At 43.9% G+C, this 22,131-nt stretch overlaps 1 protein-coding gene across 1 annotated transcript in view; it reads left to right on the forward strand.

Moving 5' to 3' along the window:
* Positions 1–16,492, forward strand: part of fscn1a (fascin actin-bundling protein 1a) — a 34,545-nt gene extending 18,053 nt beyond the window's left edge. The window contains 4 exon segments of the mRNA XM_072480927.1: positions 5,011–5,167; positions 8,370–8,491; positions 13,223–13,390; positions 14,060–16,492. Coding sequence (XP_072337028.1) covers positions 5,011–5,167; positions 8,370–8,491; positions 13,223–13,390; positions 14,060–14,262 — 650 coding nt within the window. The 3' untranslated portion in view covers positions 14,263–16,492.
* Positions 16,493–22,131: the final 5,639 nt, after the last annotated feature.

Here is a 22,131-nt window from a genome sequence, read left to right on the forward strand (position 1 = left end):
ATGGTCATTGAAGACTCGCGTCCTTGGGTGTCTGAAGGCGACGCTGATGGATTGGACATATTGGATCTCTGCATCAATGTCTGCCTTAGATGAAAGGTGGCTACCCAGGTTGGGGAATGGTTCCACGTTTGGTAGGGTTTCTCTGTTGATCTTGATGGAAGGAGAGACCGGACCTGCCCTGGGGTGGGTTGGTAAAGCACTTGAGTCTTGTTGAGGCTGAAACCAATTCTTTGCTTTGCTTCCACGAAGGCATCAAGCATAGCTTGGAGATTCTCTTCTGAGAGTGGAGATGGCGATGTCATCTGCAGACTGAAGTTCCATGAGTGATGTCAGTGTAATTATCTTTTGGATTACAGCCATTGAAAAGTTTTCCATCCATCCTGTAGACTATGTCCACTCCACTTGGCAGCTTGCTTTTGACAAGGTGAAGGACGTTGGCGATTAAGATGGGGAAAACGGTGGGGGCGATGACACTTCCCTGCATGACTCCAGTCTTAGACCTCAAAAGGTTTCTATCTTATTTTTTATTTTATTTTTAATTTTTAGAGTGCCCAATTAATTTTTTCCAATTAAGGGGCAATTTAACACGGCCAATCCGCCCACCCTGCACATCTTTGGGTTGTAAGGGCGAAACCCACGCAAACACTGGGAGAATGTGCAAACTCCACACGGGGCAGTGACCCAGAGCTGGGATCGAACCTGGGACCGCTGTGCCACCTTGCTGCCCTGTTTCGATCTTATTTTACTTAGAATTCAAAAATGTTTTGAAATTTATTTTTTGTGGTTCATTCAATCACTTTCATCCTGTAGGCCCTGTATTGTTTAGAAATATTCACTGCCTGTAGACTTTGAACAACAGCGACTGAAATGGTTTGCTCTTACGGCTATGCCCTTTTTTTAGTTTTACCCAGATGTTTTGCCGCTATAATATTGCTGCACCTTGAGGCACATTGGGCAGAATGAGAAGTACACCTGTAAAGCACTTGGAAACATGTGAGGATCACCGTATATACATGCAGATTTGTTCTCGGTTGTCTCACCAAACCTTGAGGCACTGCAGTTAAATGCACTATTAACCGCAGGCCATCATCTTTTACCATTAAAAGAAATACATGGCAGCACCGTGGTACAGTGGTTAGCACTGCTGCCCCATGGTGCCAAGGTCCCAGGTTCGATCCTGGCTCTGGGTCACTTTCCATGTGGAGTTTGCTCATTCTCCGCGTGTTTGTGTGGGTTTTGCCCCCACAACCCAAAGATGTGCAAGTTAGGTGGATTGGCCACACTAAATTGCCCCTTAATTGGAAAAAATGAATTGGGCATTCTAAATTTATTTTTAAAAAAGGATTGAGGGAATAATGCTGGCCATCTGAATGCTCCCTCCTCCTTGGTTGCAAAATTTAATGTTCAGCTAAACTAGTGAAACTGGTGGACGATGTGTCCTCCAAAAGGATGGAGCAATGATGCATCAAGCCAGGTTACATGTCAAAGTTCTTGTGTGGTTCTGAAAGCTCGTCACATTCTAGCTTTGGGCTTCAGTGTTGTTAAATAGAGCCTAGCAGCTTTAATAGTAATGCTGCTCTTTGCTAACACACTAACCACAATGCTCTGGGTAGGCAGTCCCAAAATTAAAACTGAGACTAACTGAGAAATAGCAACCTGCCATTTTACACAAGACCTGGGTGGGGGAGAAGTGGGCGACTCCGAGACGAGCTTTATGGGTGGGTTTAAATTTTTTTTAAAGTTTGCTTTGTAGACCCAGGAAAAGCTGGAGTGCTCCTGGGTTCTTTACATACAATTTGTACTTAACTATGGGCAATAACTGCTGCCCTGTCAGCAACACTCTTTTGTACTGGCTGGGCTACAATCTCCTCACTACTTGCCATGGCTCATATTATAAAGCAAATTTCTTTGAACTGACCCAAGTTGTGAGTGGCCTGTTTATTTTGAAGCGCGGTACTTTTTCCAGGTTAATTTGTGGCTGTGAACATGGGCATTTTTCAAGGGAATATTGTTCCCAAGATTGGTTAGAATCCCTATAGTGCAGAAGGAGGCCATTCGGTCCATCAACACCCTACCTAGGCCCAATCCCTCACCCTATTCCTGCAATCTCACCCTAAGGGGCAATTTAGCATGGCCAATCCACCTGACCTGCACCGCTTTGGACTGTGGCAGGTAACCAGAGAACCTGCAAGAAACCCATGCAGACATTGGGAAAAGGTGCAAACTTCAAACAGACAGTCACCCAAGGTTGAAATTGAACTTGGGTCCCTGTCACTGTGAGGCAACAGTGCTAACCACAATGCTGCTGGTTAAATTGACGAGATGAATCACAGACCAAGAAAGTTACATTCAAAAGTTGAACCATGTGGATTTAGTAGGTGTAAATCAAAGTTGCGATGATGTAGCGACCCGGGGAAGATGTGCTACAAAGTAATTTTGCATCGAAGTTTATGGGATCATTGATGAAGGCTGTTCTGTTTGTGTGACTACTGGTGCTCATCCAGTTCAGGAGGAAAGGCCATCTTGAACAAGGCACTAATGTCCGTAACTCTCGCACAACAACTTTCCGACAATGAGATGCGATGGACTGGGGGGGAAATTGGAAAAACTAAATAATTCAAAAGCACTAGCCTTCACCTTTTGCACTTCCACACAATGTTGGCGTTAGTATAAATAGTTTATTGGCTGATGCCCAAAATAAGTACTTGCCTGTTTTTAAACACTATTCTAATTGTACTTGACTCTAAAGCTACTAGTATAGCTGCTTTCTCTGAAGAGTGCTCCACTGAGGGTGGCACAGTGGTTAGCACAGCTGCCTCATGGCACCGAGGACATGGGTTTGATTCCATGTGGAGGATGCACATTCTCCTCGTGTCTGCATGGGTCTCACCCCCACAACCCAAAAAGATGTGCAGGGTAGGTGGATTGACCACACTAAATTGCCCTTTAATTGGGGAAGAAAAGAATTGGGTATTCTCAATTTATTTTAAAAAAGAGTGCTCCACCCAAATCTCATTTCAACTGTTCTTCAAAATTACTGTAGCCATTTTAAAATTTCCTTCCAAATTCATTGGATGTGGGAGAGTTGGAGCAGACGGAAGAAAATAATTTTGAAGTGGCCTATCCTGGCTGCCACTGAATATTTTTGGAAATTTTATTTTCAAGAGCAAGGCATAACTTTAAAATTTTTAAGTGGCAGAATGGTGAGTTTTTTTTCAGTTCTCACAAATTTCTTGCAATTTTTCTAAATATTTTCAAAGCTATGCTAAATGCTATGCCATTCTTTCTTCCTCCTCCTTTCTACCCCCCCACCCCAGTATTATTAAACTGGTAGATTCCAACTGGCTGATCTGCCCTATAATCTGGTTTTGTGGCAAGAGAGGAATGTTTTATCAATGGAATTCAAGAAGCTACTGGCCAATCCTCCCTGGCTTCCAGTTAACTCTCTGAATTTTATTTCTGTATTTTTCCACAGCTAACCATTCATCCATGGGCCTATCCTCTCGGTAACCACACTGATCTCCTCTAACATGGTGCTGTGATTGAGCTGATGAATCATTTCTCTTCCTACTCTACATTCAAAAGTGTAAACGTGTGTTACATCTTTTGTCTTCTAAAGCACTAATCTTTTGGGGGCACTCGATGTTAAATGAAATGTTGAGTTGTCTTGCTGGCTAATGTCATCCTTTTTCTGCACTACAAAGAAGTGACTTGTTTCTTAATGTTAGGGGAGAAGATTAGAACTTTGCATCCTCCAAAAAAAGGCTGATTCTATTTTTGGTCTTTGATTAAATGTATTATTGTTAGTCCAAACATATATTACATGGGACTGAACGATTTGTTGCCCTTAGAATTGCTATCATTTGTCTGTCCAAATCTTCTATTTTAGTACCACTATTTTGGTTTTGTGGTTACATTCTTCTTTATTTAAAAAAAATTGATCTTTGGCCCTTTTATTATTCGAAGGCGTGAGGGTAAAAATTTATATTCTTGACAACCATTTTCTCTGTTCAATTAACTATCTTGATCTTGAGCCTAGTGGATTCAGATTCTTTGAAATAGAAATTTGTCTCAAGGTGCTAAATAACACGGTGGATAGGATAGCACCCAGGGCACATTTCTACCTCCTTTTTTTTTGTGTTCCCAATGTTAATTGAGTGCTTTTCATTCCCTCCCCCCCCCCCCCCAATTAAGGGGCAATTTAGCATGGCCAATCCACCTACCCTGCACATTTTTGGGTTATGGGGGACGAAACCCACTCAGACACGGGGAGAATGTGCAAACTACACGTGGACAGTGATCCTGGGGTCCTCGGTGCCGTGAGACAGCAGTGCTATTCAGTACTTTTCGTATTGAACCTGACGTTTGCTTTGCCCAAAGGCAGGTCCATAGAATCCCTGCAGTACAGAAGGAAGCCACTTGGCCCACCGAACCTTTGAAAAAGTACCTAGGCCCACTACCCCGCCTACCTTGGTAACCCTGCACATTGATCATGGCCAACCCACCTAAGCTGACTGGGAGGAAACCAGAGCACCTGGAAGAAACCCACGCAGATGTGGGAGAATATGCAAACTCCAGAGACAGTCGTCCAAGGCTGAATTGAACCTGGGTCCCAGGCACTGTGTCCGCAGTGCTAACCACTGTGCCAGGTGCTGCCCTTAGCTTGTTGTCTGCTGATGCTTCATCCTTGGCCATTACTGTGGCAGTTTTTTGACAGTGGTTGTTTGCTATTGTCTTCCGTTCTCCAGGTATCCAGTCTTCCTCGGCTTGAATGAGAATCTCGACCTCACTGTTGGCATTATTCTGAAATACTTATCAGCCAACTGAGCTAACCAGCCCCAATTGTAGGGGTTGTTTTACTCCATGTTGGGAGATGGTTGTGTGTGTATCTGGTTTCAGTCTGACTACTGTAAAACCGGTTTGATTTGATCTGTTTGCTTGGAGGTGGAGAGTGATTCCTATCAGTTTTGACCCTCCCTTGAACCCTGATATACAATTTGTTCTTGAAAGGTATGGACCTGTCTGCAAACCAGGATGAAGAAAGTGACCAGGAAACTTTCCAATTAGAAATCAACAAAGAAACCAAAAAGTGTGCTTTCCGAACCTGCACTGGAAAATACTGGACGCTGACATCTAATGGAGGAGTGCAGTCTACTGCCTCGACAAAGTAAGTGGATACAAATACAGTAATAAGCCTCGAGCTGCAGGGCTTATAATTCAGCAGAAACCCAGTATGCAGTCACCAACTGTCCATTGAGTCACATTCAATGACATTTTGCTTAATTTATGAATCCACAAACATTTAGTACTTGGGCCTCAAAACATACATCCAGCTTTACTATGAAAAGCTGTCTCTTGGACCACTTTCTGTGCTTGTCTTTGATCAAAATCATGAGCTCTAAATGTTTAAATCTGGGTGGAAATTTTTTAAAAAGTATTTCTAAATGTAAATATAAGTTGTGCGCTATTTGAGAAGACTTGTAGTCGAGTTACTTGTGATTTTGCTACAACCTTTCTATATCCTGACCAACAGTCAAGCACCTTCGTTTGAAGTACTTCCTCCCTTTTTAAGTCTGCATGATATTGAAGAAATAAAATGTGGTGGGAACATAATCTTCTATTGAACCACAGTAATGAGCAGATATGCTCCAGTTTCATTTGGAAATGAATATGGTTGAGTTTATAATGATCCGGTTATAAGAATTTGATAACTACCGATTTTGTTTAAGTCCTGGTGGGGAAAGGTTTAGAACTTGCACAATATAAAATTAGTTTAAATCTTCTTGATAATCTTAAAATCGTTTTAAAATCGGGCCTAAACTGGAATTTTCGAAACTGCCAAGACTTTAACTTTGACTAGCAATATCAACTCTGACTTCAAATCCTGTAAATTAAGATTGGCTTTTTCCTCCCTAATGCAGCTGGTATCTGTAGTAGATTATGTAGCGTAGATTGAGGCATTTAAAACAACCCCATTTTCTGTGCTAAAAAGCATGCTTTCTATGCAAGTCGACCCTCCATCTTTCAGCTATGAAAGTAGTCAATCTCAATTTCTCACCCTGGAATTGCATATTTTATTTGGCTAATGCAAAGTTGGCACATGGGACCAAGCAGGTGATACAGGCTGTGTTGCAAAGTTGATGCACAGGACCTTAAGACACGACCATGTAGAGAAGACCATGTGTGGCATGGTGAGTGCCAAACAGAAATGGGTCCTTCAGCAAAACTAATGATGTTCGTAGCTACTTTCAAGCTACAAGTTGTAACATTTGCTCATTCTAAGTAACTGCTGCAATGTGAGAATGCTGGGCGAGATTCTTCGACCCCCGCCGGGGATATTCGGCGGGGGCGGGAATCGCGCCGCGCCGGTTGGCAGGCCCCCCTGCGCGATTCTCCGGGCTGGATGGACCGAAGTCCCGCCGCTAAAATGCCTGTCCCGCCGGCGTAGATTAAACCACCTACCTTACCGGCGGGACAAGGCGACGCGGGCGGGCTCCGGGGTCCTGGGGGGGGGGGCGTGGGGCAATCTGGCCCCGGGGGGTGCCCCCACGGTGGCCTGGCCTGCGATCGGGGCTCACCGATCTGCGGGCGGGCCTGTGCCGTGGGGGCACTCTTTTCCTTCCGCCTTTGCCACGGTCTCCACCATGGCGGAGGCGGAAGAGACTCCCTCCACTGCGCATGCCCGGGAATGCCAGCCGCTGACGCTCCCGCGCATGCGCCGCCCGGAGATGTCATTTCCGCGCCAGCTGGCGGGGCACCAAAGGCCTTTTCCGCCAGCTGGCGGGGCGGAAATTCATCCGGCGCCGACCTAGCCCCTTAAGGTTGGGGCTCGGCCCCCAAAGATGCGGAGAGTTCCGCACCTTTGGGGCGGCGGATGCCCGACTGATTTGCGCCGTTTTGGGCGCCAGCCGGCGGACATCGCGCCGTTTCCGGAGAATTTCGCCCGCTGTGTTAATGGTGTGCCGCCGGCCCGATCTTGAGAAGCATGTATCAGAATGGTTACATTGACATGTAGTGGGCCAATTCAAACATCAGGTTTAGCAAAGATTTCAGAGCAATAGCTTGGATGGTGTAACTGTTTCATAGAATAAAATGTTTTAGCGTTGCAGCAGAACCAGATTGCTCAGTGATTACCGTAAGATCTCCAGTGGAATTTTCTCAAGCGTTGTCTCCAGCAGGAAAAGTGGAGGGCATCCTGCCGTCTGCCTTATCTGCTTTTCCTGCAGTGTATTCAAACACCTAGAAGGAAAGTGGAAAGGGAGAGTCCCACAAAATGCTGGTGGGGCAAACTCTGAATGACTCTGCCCTACCAGCAACCTTGGCTGCTGATCAAATAAAACTTTTTTTTTTTAAAAAGGAGCCCCACAACCCCGACACTGCCAGGGCATAACGCCTCTCTCTTGACAGCTTTTAAAAAAAATTTTTTTTTTAAGTACAGTACCCAATTATTTTTTTCTCCAATTAAGGGTCAATTTAGCGTGGCCAATCCACCTACCCTGCACATCTTTGGGTTGTGGGGATGAAACCCACGCAGACACTGGGAGAATGTGCAAACTCTACATGGACAGTAATCCAGGGCCAGAATTCGAACCCAGGTCCTCGGCGCCGCAGTCCCAGTGCTAACCACCGCCACATGCCGCCCTTAACAGTTTTAAAACACTTTGTACAATTGTCCATTCAATAAATCATGCCACATTAATATGAATTACAAATGTTATTTTGTCTGTTTCAAAATGGTGGCCACTATACCAGCAGTGTACATTTTATACTTGGTCTTGAGGTCAGCCCGCAGTTTTTGGAAAGATCTTTGAAGCTTCAGTGTGTGTGTGTGTCTGCCCCCTAAATTTGGCATTGTAGTTGTTTATGCATCTTCAAACTCAATTGAAAATAAGGCAAGGATTAAAATTCCAAAAGCTTGGTCTCCAACAGTGTGTGTGGCTGTTCCTTTTGTTTAGAATGGGCTGAATCAGGTAGACTGAGGCAAAGGTCTACCACTGGCTGGTTATGGGTTAAGTTTAAAATGTTTAGGAGCAGCACAGTGGTTAGCCCTGCTGCCTCACAGCACTGAGGTCCCAGGTTCGATCCTGGCTCTGGGTCACTGTCTGTGTGGAGTTTGCACATTCTCCCCGTGTTTGCGTGGGTTTTTGCCCCCCCAATCCAAAGATGTGTAGGTTGGGTGGATTGGCCACGCTAAATTGCCCCTTAATTGGAAAAAGTTAATTGGGTACTCTGAATTTATTGTTTAAAAAAGTTTAGACACTTAATTTAATTTTTAAATGAGGACTTTGATCTCTGCAAAGCATCAAAACAAATGAAATTCAGTGTATTTTTGTTTCAAGCTACAAGAAATTTTTCATTTTATTTCACAGAAATGGCAACTGCTACTTTGAAATTGAATGGCGTGGGCAGAGGATTGTTCTGAAGGCTGCCAATGGAAAATATGTGGCAGCTAAAAGGAATGGGCAGCTGTGTGCTAGCGTAGAAACACCAGGTAAGTCCAGGCTTCCAAAGTAGGTAGGCATTTCTGTTGCTTCTAACTTCTTTACACCTTCCCTCCTTGCACCCAGCATTGGATGTGTTTGCAAACTGTCCTAAATGAGGCAGTGTTTACGTGGTGCCATGGAGAGATGGACATTGGTGTGCAGTCCATAGTCTCCTTGCTTTATGGGTTTACCTATTTAAGGAGAAATGGAGGAAACTTTGCCTTTTTACACACCTTGTTTTTCCACTGCTGATTTATTGACCTGTTGCTAACTTCTGCTCAGTTGCTTTAGTGTCTCACTGAACTTTGCTTCTCCAGCCCAGCAACTTTTATCTTTGATTCTTGATTTCCTTTTCTACTCTTGCATTTAATCTCGTACACTTGTTTTGTTTTTGTTTTTTGCACCAATTCATTTTCCAAGAGAAATCAAACAATGATTGTTTCTTTTCCCCCTGTCCCCTGCCCCCCACCACCAACACTACCCCCTAACTGTGGCATATTGTGCTAGGAGGTTGCCCTGGTTTCATTCTGAAGCTTTCCACATAGGACCTTTATTCCAGTAAATTCTGGAATGGTTTAAAATTGCTAATATTATTGACCCATCTTGGCCTGTACGCAATCAAAAAATAATTGTCTGACTGCACCACAAAAGATAAATTTACACTTACTAGTACTGTTAAAAGTACAACATCACCAACCTCCACCCCCACGCCCCCTACCGCCTCTCCCTTACCTCTACTGGAAATCATTTAACTGGAAAGGGGATCAGAGGTTATGGGGAGAAGACCGGAGAATGGGGATGAGAAAAATAATAGCCATGATTGAATGGCGGAGCAGACTCGATGGGCCGAGAGGCCTAATTCTGCTTCTATGTCCTATGGTATAATACATTTCTTCCTCCTTTCTTCTAATTCTTATAAAGTTATCAAGTCTGCCATTCTCCGATCTAACCTGCCTTCCTGGGGTCATCAATAACGTTTAAATTCTTTCTATCGCTCCAAACGTTGTCTCATCATAAGGTCACACATGATGTTCTGATTCAAATGAATGCTGCCCCTATGTTCTAGCATTGCCTGTTCAAGCTTGCTGTAAAGGCCGTTTCTACTGCACTACTATGTCGACCATCCAAATGTTCTTCTCCTTAACCTGACAAGTGCATAGCATAAGAAGAATGAACTCCTGAGGAAGTTTAAAATTAGTTGGGCTCCATTATTGTCAGAACTCCAAATATAACCGTTTGCTTTTAGCTGCTTGTCTTTTCTTTTGTAAAGCATTACAGAGTTACATAAAAACTCTTGCTCAAAATAGTGGCACGCAATTGAATTCATTCATTCTTAAAAATCAGAATAAACACAAGCTGTGTTGTTCTCATTATGTGGAGATGCCGGCGTTGGACTGGGGTGAGCACAGTACGAAGTCTTACAACACCAGGTTAAAGTCCAACAGGTTTGTTTCGATGTCACTAGCTTTCGGAGCGCTGCTCCTTCCTCAGGTGAATGAAGAGGTCTGTTCCAGAAACACATATATAGACAAATTCAAAGATGCCAAACAATGCTAGGAATGCGACCATTAGCAGGTGATTAAATCTTTACAGATCCAGAGATGGGGTAACCCCAGGTTAAAGAGGTGTGAATTACATCAAGCCAGGACAGTTGGTAGGATTTCGCAGGCCAGATGGTGGGGGATGAATGTAATGCAACATGAATCCCAGGTCCCGGTTGAGGCCGCACTCATGTGTGCGGAACTTGGCTATAAGTTTCTGCTCGGCGATTCTGCGTTGTCGCGGGTCCTGAAGGCCGCCTTGGAGAACGCTTACCCGGAGATCAGAGACTGAATGCCCTTGACTGCTGAAGTGTTCCCCGACTGGAAGGGAACATTCCTGCCTGGTGATTGTTGCGCGATGTCCGTTCATTCGTTGTCGTAGCGTCTGCATGGTCTCGCCAATGTACCACGCTTCGGGACATCCTTTCCTGCAGCGTATGAGGTAGACAACGTTGGCCGAGTCGCACGAGTATGTACCGCGTACCTGGTGGGTGGTGTTCTCACGTGTAATAGTGGTATCCATGTCGATGATCTGGCACGTCTTGCAGAGATTGCCATGACCGGGTTGTGTGGTGTCATGGTCACTGTTCTGAAGACTGGGTAGTTTGCTGCAAACAATGGTTCGTTTGAGGTTGCGCGGTTGTTTGAAGGCAAGTAGTGCGGGTGTGGGGATGACCTTGGCAAGATGTTCATCGTCATCAATGACGTGTTGAAGGCTGTGAAGAAGATGACGTAGTTTCTCCGCTCCGGGGAGGTACTGGACGACGAAGGGTATTCTGTCGGTTGTGTCCCATGTTTGTCTTCTGAGGAGGTTGGTGCGGTTTTTCGCTGTGGCGCGTTGGAACTGTCAATCGATGAGTCGAGCGCCATATCCCGTTCGTACGAGGGCATCTTTCAACGTCTGTAGATGTCTGTTACGCTCCTCCTCGTCTGAGCAGATCCTGTGTATACGGAGCGCTTGGCCATAGGGGATGGCTTCTTTAATGTGTTTAGGGTGGAAGCTGGAGAAGTGGAGCATCATGAGGTTATCCGTGGGTTTGCGGTAAAGCGAGTGCTGAGGTGACCGTCCTTGATGGAGACGAGTGTGTCCAAGAATGCAACTGATTTTGGAGAGTAGTCCATGGTGAGTCTGATGGTTGGATGGAACTTATTAATGTCATCGTGTAGTCGTTTCAGTGATTCTTCGCCGTGGGTCCAAAGGAAAAAAATGTCATCAATGTATCTGGTGTATAACGTCGGTTGAAGGTCCTGTGCGGTGAGTAGGTCCTGTTCAAACTTGTGCATGAAGATGTTGGCGTTTGGGGTGCGAATTTGGTCCCCATGGCTGTTCCGTGCGTCTGGATGAAGAACTTGTTGTCGAAGGTGAAGACGTTGTGATCCAGAATGAAGCGGATGAGTTGCAGAATTGCGTCTGGAGATTGGCAGTTGTCGGTGTTGAGTACGGAGGCTGTTGCAGCAATGCCGTCGTCATGGGGGATGCTGGTGTAGAGTGCCGAGATGTCCATTGTGACGAGGAATGTTCCTGGTTCAACTGGTCCATGGTGACGATGAACATCTTGCCAAGTTTATCCCCACACCCCCACTACTTGCCTTCAAACAACCGCGCAACCTCAAACAAACCAATGTTTGCAGCAAACTACCCAGTCTTCAGAAGAGTGACCACGACACCACACAACCCTGTCATGGCAATCTCTGCAAGACGTGCCAGATCATCGACATGGATACCACTATTACACGTGAGAACACCACCCACCAGGTACGCGGTACATACTCGTGCGACTCGGCCAACGTTGTCTACCTCATACGCTGCAGGAAAGGATGTCCCGAAGCGTGGTACATTGGCGAGACCATGCAGACGCTACGACAACGAATGAACGGACATCACGCAACAATCACCAGGCAGGGATGGTCCCTTCCAGTCGGGGAACACTTCAGCAGTCAAGGGCATTCAGCCTCTGATCTCCGGGTAAGCGTTCTCCAAGGCGGCCTTCAGGACCCGCGACAACGCAGAATCGCCGAGCAGAAACTTATAGCCAAGTTCCGCACACATGAGTGCGGCCTCAACCGGGACCTGGAATTCATGTCGCATTACATTCATCCCCCACCATCTGGCCTGCGAAATCCTACCAACTGTCCTGGCTTGATACAATTCACACCTCTTTAACCTGGGGTTACCCCATCTCTGGATCTGTAAAGATTTAATCACCTGCTAATGGTCGCATTCCTAGCATTGTTTGGCATCTTTGAATTTGTCTATATATGTGTTTCTGGAACAGACCTCTTCATTCACCTGAGGAAGGAGCAGCGCTCCGAAAGCTAGTGACATCAAAACAAACCTGTTGGACTTTAACCTGGTGTTGTAAGACTTCGTATTGTTCTCATTAGCCAGCAGATTTTTACGAGCATGTTCCTTTCCTGACCCAGAAGTTATGAAGTCTCTTTCTAACCTTCCATGAATTGGTGATTGGTGTTCCATTATATTTGTTGCTAAAGTAGGAAGCTGTTAGTTGTTTGGTCCTTTTGCAAATCACAAAGCAGTATAGGGTTATGAAATTCTTGGGTTTAATATTGGCAAAGAGAGATTGTTACAGATAAACCAATGTTTCTGTATTGACAAGGAGTGTTGTAACTCCCCAGGGAATTTGATGTTTTTCACTTGCCTCCACATCTTTGTAAATCAAGACAGTTGATCATATTTGACCAGGATAGCAGAGGGGCTACTTTTCATCGAGCAATTCCTACTAATTTGCGCACTGGTACTAGGTGCCATTTGCTGGCAACAAGTAACTTATTATTTTTTTTAAATGATACGATGGCTATGACAGGTTTTTTGCATCTGCCAAACTTACTTTTCTTCTCGAGTCATATGTTTATCCTGAATAACTGTTTTAGTTAAAATACTTTCTCCAGTGCAGATGAACTGGAAGTTTGTTTCCTCAACCTTCTGGTGGAGACTTCCATATCATTTTGAAGTGATTCTATAATTCTGCGTAACTGAATCCAGTTAGATTATTCCATCCCCTGATTGTTCTAAACTACAGGACTAAGATTCCTTATTGTTTTCTCTTCCACATGTTTCTTTCCCTGAATATGTTGACTCCTTACGGGGGTGCTTTTCCAAAAGGGTAGATGCTCTCTGATACCTTTTCACTGAAGTGACCACCCTGAAATATTCACCTGTTCCTCTTTTTGTTCCAGCGGAGACTGAAGAATTCTTAATGAAACTCATTAACAGGCCTATTATAGCCCTTCGGGGAGAGCATGGCTTTATTGGGTGCCGGAAGGTAACTGGAACCTTGGACGCAAACAGATCCTCATATGATGTCTTCCAGCTAGAGCTTAATGATGGTGCTTACAGACTGAAAGGTAAATGATCCGGTTGGTGCGTGTTCCTGCAGAATATGGCTCCTTGAATACTGGGATATCACTCTGTTTTTTATGTTTAAGTCTGGATAGTATATGTAGGTGGACTTTGCCACGAAGGGCATCACAGGTGACTCCACTCCTGTTCTTCGTTGACAGCCACACTTGTGCACGTTACGGCGGCACAGGGACCAGTTGTACACTATCTCCTCGTTCTCCTTCCTCACAAAGGTGGTAGGTCAGACCTGTGCCAAATCAGGCTGTGCTTTAGCTAGTGGGTATCAGAGGTGTGAGGGAAACAAATTGAAGCTATTTTGAACCTGTTTACTATTCAGTCACCTGAGCTACCTTTTCAACTTAAACCAGTTCACTGATATTCCCTGAGTGTAGAAATGAAACACTTGTCTTCCTGCTGTTTACCTGGATTAGTTATTTTTTATTAATATTAAGCGCCAAGGGCTAAACCTAAAGCTCAAATATAGCATGTGATTGCTACCCACAACGTGCTACAATAATTACAGAATCTTTGAATCAGGAGATGGATGCAGGTGTGAGACTAACTGAGACTAACTTGAATGGTGTATACGTTTTGTATATTCAATTTAGCTTTGATACAATTTGCTCTTCTGAGTCAGGACTGGTTCTCATGATGTCTTTGTATTTCCTTTACAGATTCTACTGGGAAATACTGGATGGTTGGAAGTGACTCCTCTGTCACCAGCAGCAGTGATCAACCTGTGGATTTCCTGTTTGAATTCTGTGATTACAACAAAGTTGCAATTAAAATCGATGGGAAATATTTGAAGGGGGATCATGCTGGTGTGCTGAAGGCATCTGCTGATGGCATTGACTCCTCAACTCTCTGGGAGTATTAAATGCACTTTATATATAAATGTGGCTTTCCGGCGTTATTTTTTATTTTTTTTGCAGTAGTCCTACCATGGGTTGCAATGCCTGCCTGCATTTCACAACATATCGCAACAATTTTTTAAGCAGATTTTCTATATTCATCATGACAGTAGTTGCTATTGAAGGATGTGATATCTCTAGGTCTGTGTAGGCTGTCTAATTCAATTCTACCACGTGACATTCCCATTAGCATTCCTTTTTTTTGTGTGTTGGTGTATTTTTTTGGGATATCTAACTTTGGCATGGCCAAAGTTTTATAGTTACGACCTGCTTCATGTGCCACTGGCCATGGATTGCAGCTGCTGCACTAACTGCTGCTTTGATATTGCCAGCCATGTTCACAAGTGCTTTGGTCTTGCCGGGCTGGGAGTTTGATGGCCACTTGCCTCCCCTTGTGAAGGGAGAGAGGGTGCAACTGATGAGGGGGGAAGCTCTTTGTGCTGACTCAATACTGGATCTCAATGGCCACTGTGAAAGCCCATCCTCTTCAATAAGGCAGTTTAGTTCATGAGGACTTGAGCACAAACTGTACACTCATCCTCTCCAGGGATTGAGCAATTTTCCTGCCTGTGGCATGTAAAGCTAACTGCATTCTTACAGGGAACAATTCAACCCAGTCACCAGAACTCCTTAGTTTCCGTTGTAACTGAAGATGATGCTGTCTGAGTTATATCCATTGGTTCTAGGTATCTTCAGAAAAAGAACAAAAGCTGGCACAAGAGAATGGTATAGGGATCTGTAGAACATTTTAATAATGTTATCTCCCCAAATAACTATGGATGTGGAATGACCAAAGCTGGCCTTGTGTGTACATTCCTATTGTTTATCCAATCTGTAGTTCAGCAAGTTGCTTTCATTATGCGGTGATGTTCTCTGGAAAGTGCATTCCATGTGTATGTGACTTTCTATCTCACTGGAAGCACAAGACTAGTGCCTCCAGTAACTGATTTTTATTTCAGCCATATGTTTGTTCTTTAAAAGTTGGAAGAGACACCCATCAAATAAGTTCCATATATTCCTCAACAGTTAATGCCTCACAATCGCAAATCAAATGTTTCTTAGCTGCTCAGATTGGGCAAAACACTGGACACAGCCATCTAGCCTATAACTGGAGGTGGTGATGTGGTCTTGTTAGCTCATCCCCAATGATCTAATGGCTACTGGATTTTTTTTTTTTTTTGTAATGGGGTTATTTCTGGAATGTTTAAAGCCTTAACTCTCCTAGAACTGGAAAATCGGGAGCCCTGCCTCGTCTTAACTAAATTATGATGTGCCAATATAGCAGACTAAACTGGAAATCCTAACAATCCAAATCAGGTGGATCCTCTGGAAAAACTGGAGCAGTCATTTGAAAAATGCCCATCTTTGGTCAGAATTACTTTCTTGGCGAACTGATCTGAGATGGATCCAAGATCTGACCAAGTTCATTTTGAATTATCAAATCAATTGTAATCCAGTTCTGGATCATACATATTGGTTTATTTAAAAAAAAAAAAAAAAAGAATTGGAACTTTTAAGGCAGGTTTTTAAAAAAAAAAAGAAGCTTCATGGTACTGAGTGAAAAATGGACAGGCATTTAGTTATAAACTACTACTTTTAGTGGTCCATGGTAGGATCTCAATACAGTTCTGCAATCACTGAGCAATGTACTTTATGGAAAATGCATGTGGTCTTGTAACTTGTTGTGGAGGAAAATAATTGCCAAAACCCACATCTTATTCATGTGGAACCTCTTGAGTATTGTCCTAGGAGCAGATTCAATTGGGATGAGGAAACTTCTGAGGCTAACATTCGCCTTCCAGTGTATGGTAGCCTTATCTAAAATTTACTGAATTTTAGTGCATGGTCCAAAAAGTAATGAGATTTATTTTTTTTAAGTGTTGGTTACACCATGCTGTGCAGACAATTCAGGAATTGCTTGATCCAAAATTCTGCTTCTGTGTCAAGACACCTTCAGATGTTCTAAAAGGTCAGGAAAACGTTCCGCCCTCATTTATCAGGACAATGAAAATGGTGCCAGCTTAAAGGTTTCACCTCTCAAATGTTGAATCATTCCACCCAAATGTATCTTGTAGAAGTAACACTGTATTCCACTTTATTTTGAACTTCTCTCTTTTTGTACATGCCATTTGTGTAACTTGAGGAATGTCATGTCAAATAAAACAAATGTTGCATATGCCAAAAAAAAATCCACAACTGTGTTCATCACCAGTGAGTGATTTCTGAATTGTCAGTTTAATCCTTTTGCCAAGGAGCAACAGAATTTTACAGCGCAGAAACTGGTCAATTGGCAGTTGAACATGAACATGAGGAATTTTTCGAGTCGGTCAGACTAAATTAGTCCGTGAGTCGCTCGGCTGACAAAATGTCCTTCTGAAAACGAGTGTAGAGTGCTCTTTCAGCCGGTTGGTGCAGATCTGATGGGCCGAACGGTGACCTGCACTGTAGGGACTCTGGAAATTGAATAAATATTTGGCTGGGCTGGGAAGAAAAGTCCTTGTATCCATGTCAAAAGGGTTTGCAGTCGACTAACAGAATTGCTCTTCAAAAGAGCTGGCACAAAGGGCAGCACGGTGGCGCAGTGAGCAACACTGCTGTCTCACAGCACCTAGGTCCCAGGTTCGATCCCGGCCCTGGGTCACTTGTGCATGTGGAGTTTGCACACTCTCTCCATGTTTGCGTGGGTTTCGCCCCCATAACCCAAAGATGTGCAGATTAGGTGGATTGACCATGCTAAATTGCCCCTGAATTGGAAAAAATGAATTGGGTACTCCAAAAGCAAAGCTGGCACAGATTCAGTGGGCAGAATGGCCTCCTATGCTGCACTATTCTTTGCCTGTGGGTTAATATTAGGCTTATGGATATATATATATATAATAACTAATGTAAGTGGCAATATCAATTGCAAGATTCATGGAAATACTCTTAATATGTTAATTGTTTTACTCATGCTCTCATTCAAACCTGTTGGTCCTCTAGTTTATTGTTCAGCCTTCACTAAAATTAGACTGGATGAAAACCATTGCACTGCAGACTCAATAGTCCACCTGAAACAGCCCACTACAGTCAAAACATGATGAGATCGTATTCCATGAAAGGAATTTACTTTTCTATCTTTTTCAATTATTTTCCATAACCTACATGAAGGTGTATTAATCCGGGTGTTCAGATAATCATTGAAATCTACAGCACAGAAAAGGCCCTTTGGCCCATTGTGTCTGCACCAGTCGAAAATAACCACCTTATTCTAATCCCATTTTCCAGCACTTGGCCCTTGTATGTCTTGGCACCACAAGTGCACCTTTAAATGCTTATGAATAGAGCCAATTAACATCACTGGAGATCAATCTACTGGAATGTTAGACCTGGAGCCAGAGTCCGACTGGGATTCTAGCTTTGCAAAAGAAGTACCACTTCCTGTTGTGTACAAGAGACTTCACAGCAATGAATTCCTCTGAGTAATATGGTCAAGTTGTACAGCAGAATATTGGATTTCACTATCGAGATAAAGGGAAGCTTGTTTAGCAAGGTAAAGGTTATGGGTGCCATTCTTCTGTGACCTCAACTGCAGAAGCATTCAGTGTAAATGTGTCCATAAATTTAGCTCTGCGGTTCTGGAGCTGGTCACCCATACAAGATGGGGGTGTATCTTGGCTTCACTGAGATGTGTTACTTGCACATACCAGCTCTACCCACAATATCAATACTTTGCATTTCTATGGCACCCTTAATACAAGAAAATGTTCCAAAGTATTTCACGCCAACATTATCATTGAATAACATTCAACACCATGCCACCTAAGCAAATATTAGGACAGGTTGGTCCACAAGGTGGATGGAGCATCTTAAAGGGAAGAGAGTGACAAGAGAAGGAATGATAGATCTGAGGACCCAGGCAGCTGAAGACACGGTTGCCAGGGGTGAAGCAATGAAACTTAGGTGTGCAGGAGCCCAGAATTGAAGAACCGCAGTTTTTGGAGAATTGGCGGAGGTGACAGAGACATAGATGAATTTGAAAACAAGGATGAGTGTTTTAAACCAATAATGCATTATCACACCTGGCAGTTCCAGAGTCGATTGAACTTGTGGCTTAATTAGTAGCACTTACTCTATTGCCTCTAAACGAGGTCTGTTTGTATCTTACATCACAGTTAATGTCTGTACTTCTTTGGAAACTGTACGGAGACCATATACTATTACATTTCCAAATTGTGGGCCCCTCATGTGTGAGAAAGAACAACAACAAAAAAAACCTGTGACTGGTTTTCAGGCATCTAATTTCCTCTTTTTGTTTATACAGTAAATCTATCCTCTCAACACAAAGACAGGAATGTGCAAGTTATTAAACTACACTTGAAAAACTGTTCCTTACAGAGTGCCAACCTACAATACTGGGAGCCCTGTCTGTCGCTCCTTTGTTCTGTGTTTCAGAGTCGTGTCCACAGTAAAGCTAACCAGTCAATCAGCTAATCGTTTGAAAACTTGTTTGCTTTTTTGTCTAATCTAGCATGTATCACCACATGTAATCAAGGTTTATAAGGATTACACTGGTCCAAAAATGTGCAGAGTAGGTGGATTGGCCACACTAAATTGCTGCTTAATTCGAAAAGATAATTGGGTAACCTAAATTTTAAAAAAATTACATCCCCCCCCCCCCCTGCCCCAAGCGCGTTCAAGATGCGTGAAGAGGAAGGATAGTTTAGAGATAGGCAGGGCAGCATGGTGGCGCAGTGGTTAGCACTGCTGCCTCATGGCGACAAGGTACCAGCTTCAACCCCGGCTCTGGGTCACTGTCCATGTGGAGTTTGCACATTCTGCCCGTGTCTGCGTGGGTTTCGCTCCCACAACCCAAAGATGCACAGGGCAGGTGGACTGGCCACGCTAAATTGCCCCTTAATTGGGAAAAAATGAATTGGGTATTCTAAATGTATTTAAAAAAAGAGGCAGTGGTTTATGAGTCTCAAAGGGACTGGGTGTCGATTTCCAGGACTTGAGATGATGATACCTGATTTGCACAGACCAGGGTGTATCACATTAAGACATCTAGTTCAGTCGGGTTCAGTCACATCTGGCATCAGGGCAGCTCAAATTCTGCACCTTTTATGGAGCATAGGAATAAGTTTGACATTAAACGTCGACACCAAAGCCATTAATTTCCATGAGGGATAACCCCCATCATTTTGTGAATCATCTGCAAGACAATGTGGAAAATTCCTACAGGAATTCTGCACGGTGGGTGCCTCCGTGCCGTTCCCATCTGTGATGATTAGGTTTTATTTTTCTTCAAATGTTTGCAGCATTGTGCTGCTCCGCAACAGTCACGGAGCCTTCAGGTCTCTGGAATTCTCTTCCAAAAACCCTCTGGCCTGACGCATCTCCAGCCTCTTCGACCCTCTGTTCATTCAACGACAACAGCAACTTGCATTTAAATAGTGTTTTTAACACTAAAATATTCCAAGGTGCTCCACTGGAGCATTCGCAATCAGAAATTTGACATCCCACAATAGGAGATATTCGAGCAGATGGCCAAAAGCAGGGTCAATGAGGTAGGAAAAGAGATGGAGGTGGCTCAGTGCTTAACACATTTTGCCTATGAGTCAGAAGGTTGTGCTTCAAATCTTAAACATTAGCATTGACTGACAGCCGGGTGCAGAGCTGAGGGGGTGCCTCATTGAAGGAGGAAGCACTGTCTGCCCTCTGAGGGGAACATAACCTCTCATGGCACTATCCAAAGAATAGTAGGGGAGATCACTCCAGTCCAGCGGCAAATATCTAACCCTTAACAGAATTTTTTTTAATGATCTCATTCATAACAATCTTCTCTTAGGGGCATTTTGCTACATTCTAGATGCTATATAAATGCAGTTTCTTTTGGTTATTAAAATGTTTTCAGAATCATAATGTGGATATTCTGTTTCTACCACACATGGTATGAAACTAGAACTATACTGGCAGGATTAGGATGGGGGAGGGGCAGTGACTTTATGCTAAAATCCTGCGTCCCACCCATGATCACAGTCCCCGACTTTCAGACCCTTTTGGTAAAATTCCTATTTGTCAAATTATGGGGTGGCTTCTCTCGGAGCAACAATTTTCAATGAAATAAATTGCTGTGGATAAACTGGTTCGTTTTGGGTTTGTCATAATCTAAAGAAGATGACTGAGGCAGTGAGGTTGAATGGCACAGACGTGGCATTTATCTGCAGTAGCTGTTTCCTTGGTAACATGATGAAAGAATGCAGCTTGTGCAGGGAGCTCGCTTTTCTGCTCCTCCAATTCATGTGGGTGGGATCCTGTGAGGATGGATCAGATTTTATATGGAGCCCAATGTAACGTAGCACTGACAAATTTGTTGCTTTTTCTGTCTCTGTCAGTGAACTGCAACGGCCGGTGACATGTTCCCCAGTGTCCAGGTATATCACATGAGAACCGTCCAATAATTATAACGTTTCAAGATTCTGTGGTCTCCTTGTGTAATCTCTCTCGCCGCCCTACATCAATTGCAAAGGGATTAGATCTGAGTCAGAGGTTGCGGGTTCCAGAGACTTTTTAATATATGGGGATGTGGGAGAGGAGTTGCTAAGTTATGATTGATTGCCCATGCCCTTGAGTTGCTTCAGAGGGCAATTAACCACATTGCTGTGGTTGGAGTCACATTTCATTAAATGGGTTTCATGGTCATCATTGAGATTTTTATTGAATGCAAATTCCATGATCTGCCATGGTGGGATTCGAAGCCAGGCCCTCCGTTCATTACACTGGGTCTCTGGATTAATAGTCCAATGTCAATACCACTGTGCCGCCGCCTCCCTTCTGTGGATGGCAAAACCAGAAAATACTGGACAATCACAGCAGGTCTGACAGCATCTGTGGAGAGAGAGAAGGGACCTAACGTTTCGAGTCTGGATGACTCTTTGTCAAAGCTGGAGAGAGCTGCAATTGGGGTCAGATTTATACTGTTGTGGGGGGTATGGAACAGTGGGTCTGGATGGGCCAACGATAAATGGAGATTGACAAAGATGTTCTGGACAGAAAGACAAAAGGTATGGAAATGATTAAAGCTTAGTGGCACATGAAGAGATTAGAATGTGTGAATATGTGCCACTATCGGCACCTTTTTAAGTGATGCAGTTGGAGGAACAAATTCCAGCGGAATAACCTGGCATTCTTAGTCTAAAGGTTTTCCACAAAAGTTAACAGCTTATGATCGGTATAGACTGTAGTCTCTCTGTACCCATTTCAGACAGATATCTCAAAGGCTTAAATCTTCCAGTCCAGCCCGCCCACAGGAATCATCGCGGGAAGGACGGATACTTTGACAGACCAGCAAAAAGTCCATTGACCACTACGGCGCTGAGGACCCGGGTTCGAAGTCCGGCCCTGGGTCACTGTCCGTGTGAAGTTTGCACATTCTCCCCGTGTCTGCGTAGGTTTCACCCCCACAACCCAAAGATATGCAGATTAGGTGGATTGGCCATGCTAAATTGCTCTTTAATTGGAAAAAAATAATAATTGGATATTGCAGGTTAGGTGGATTGCCTATCCTAAATTGCCCCTTAGTGTGTCCAAAGGATGTGCAGGTTAGGTGGAGTTATAGGATTAGCCATGATGTGGAGATGCCGGCGTTGGACTGGGGTGAGCACAATACAAAGTCTTACAACACCAGGTTAAAGTCCAACAGGTGTGTTTCGATGTCACTAGCTTTCGGAGCGCTGCTCCTTCCTCAGGTGAATGAAGAGGTATGTTCCAGAAACACATATATAGGCAAATTCAAAGATGCCAAACAATGCTTGGAATGCGACCATTAGCAGGTGATTAAATCTTTACAGACCCAG

This window comes from Scyliorhinus torazame, chromosome 17 (genome assembly GCF_047496885.1).
Source record: "Scyliorhinus torazame isolate Kashiwa2021f chromosome 17, sScyTor2.1, whole genome shotgun sequence".
NCBI classification, from domain to species: domain Eukaryota; kingdom Metazoa; phylum Chordata; class Chondrichthyes; order Carcharhiniformes; family Scyliorhinidae; genus Scyliorhinus; species Scyliorhinus torazame.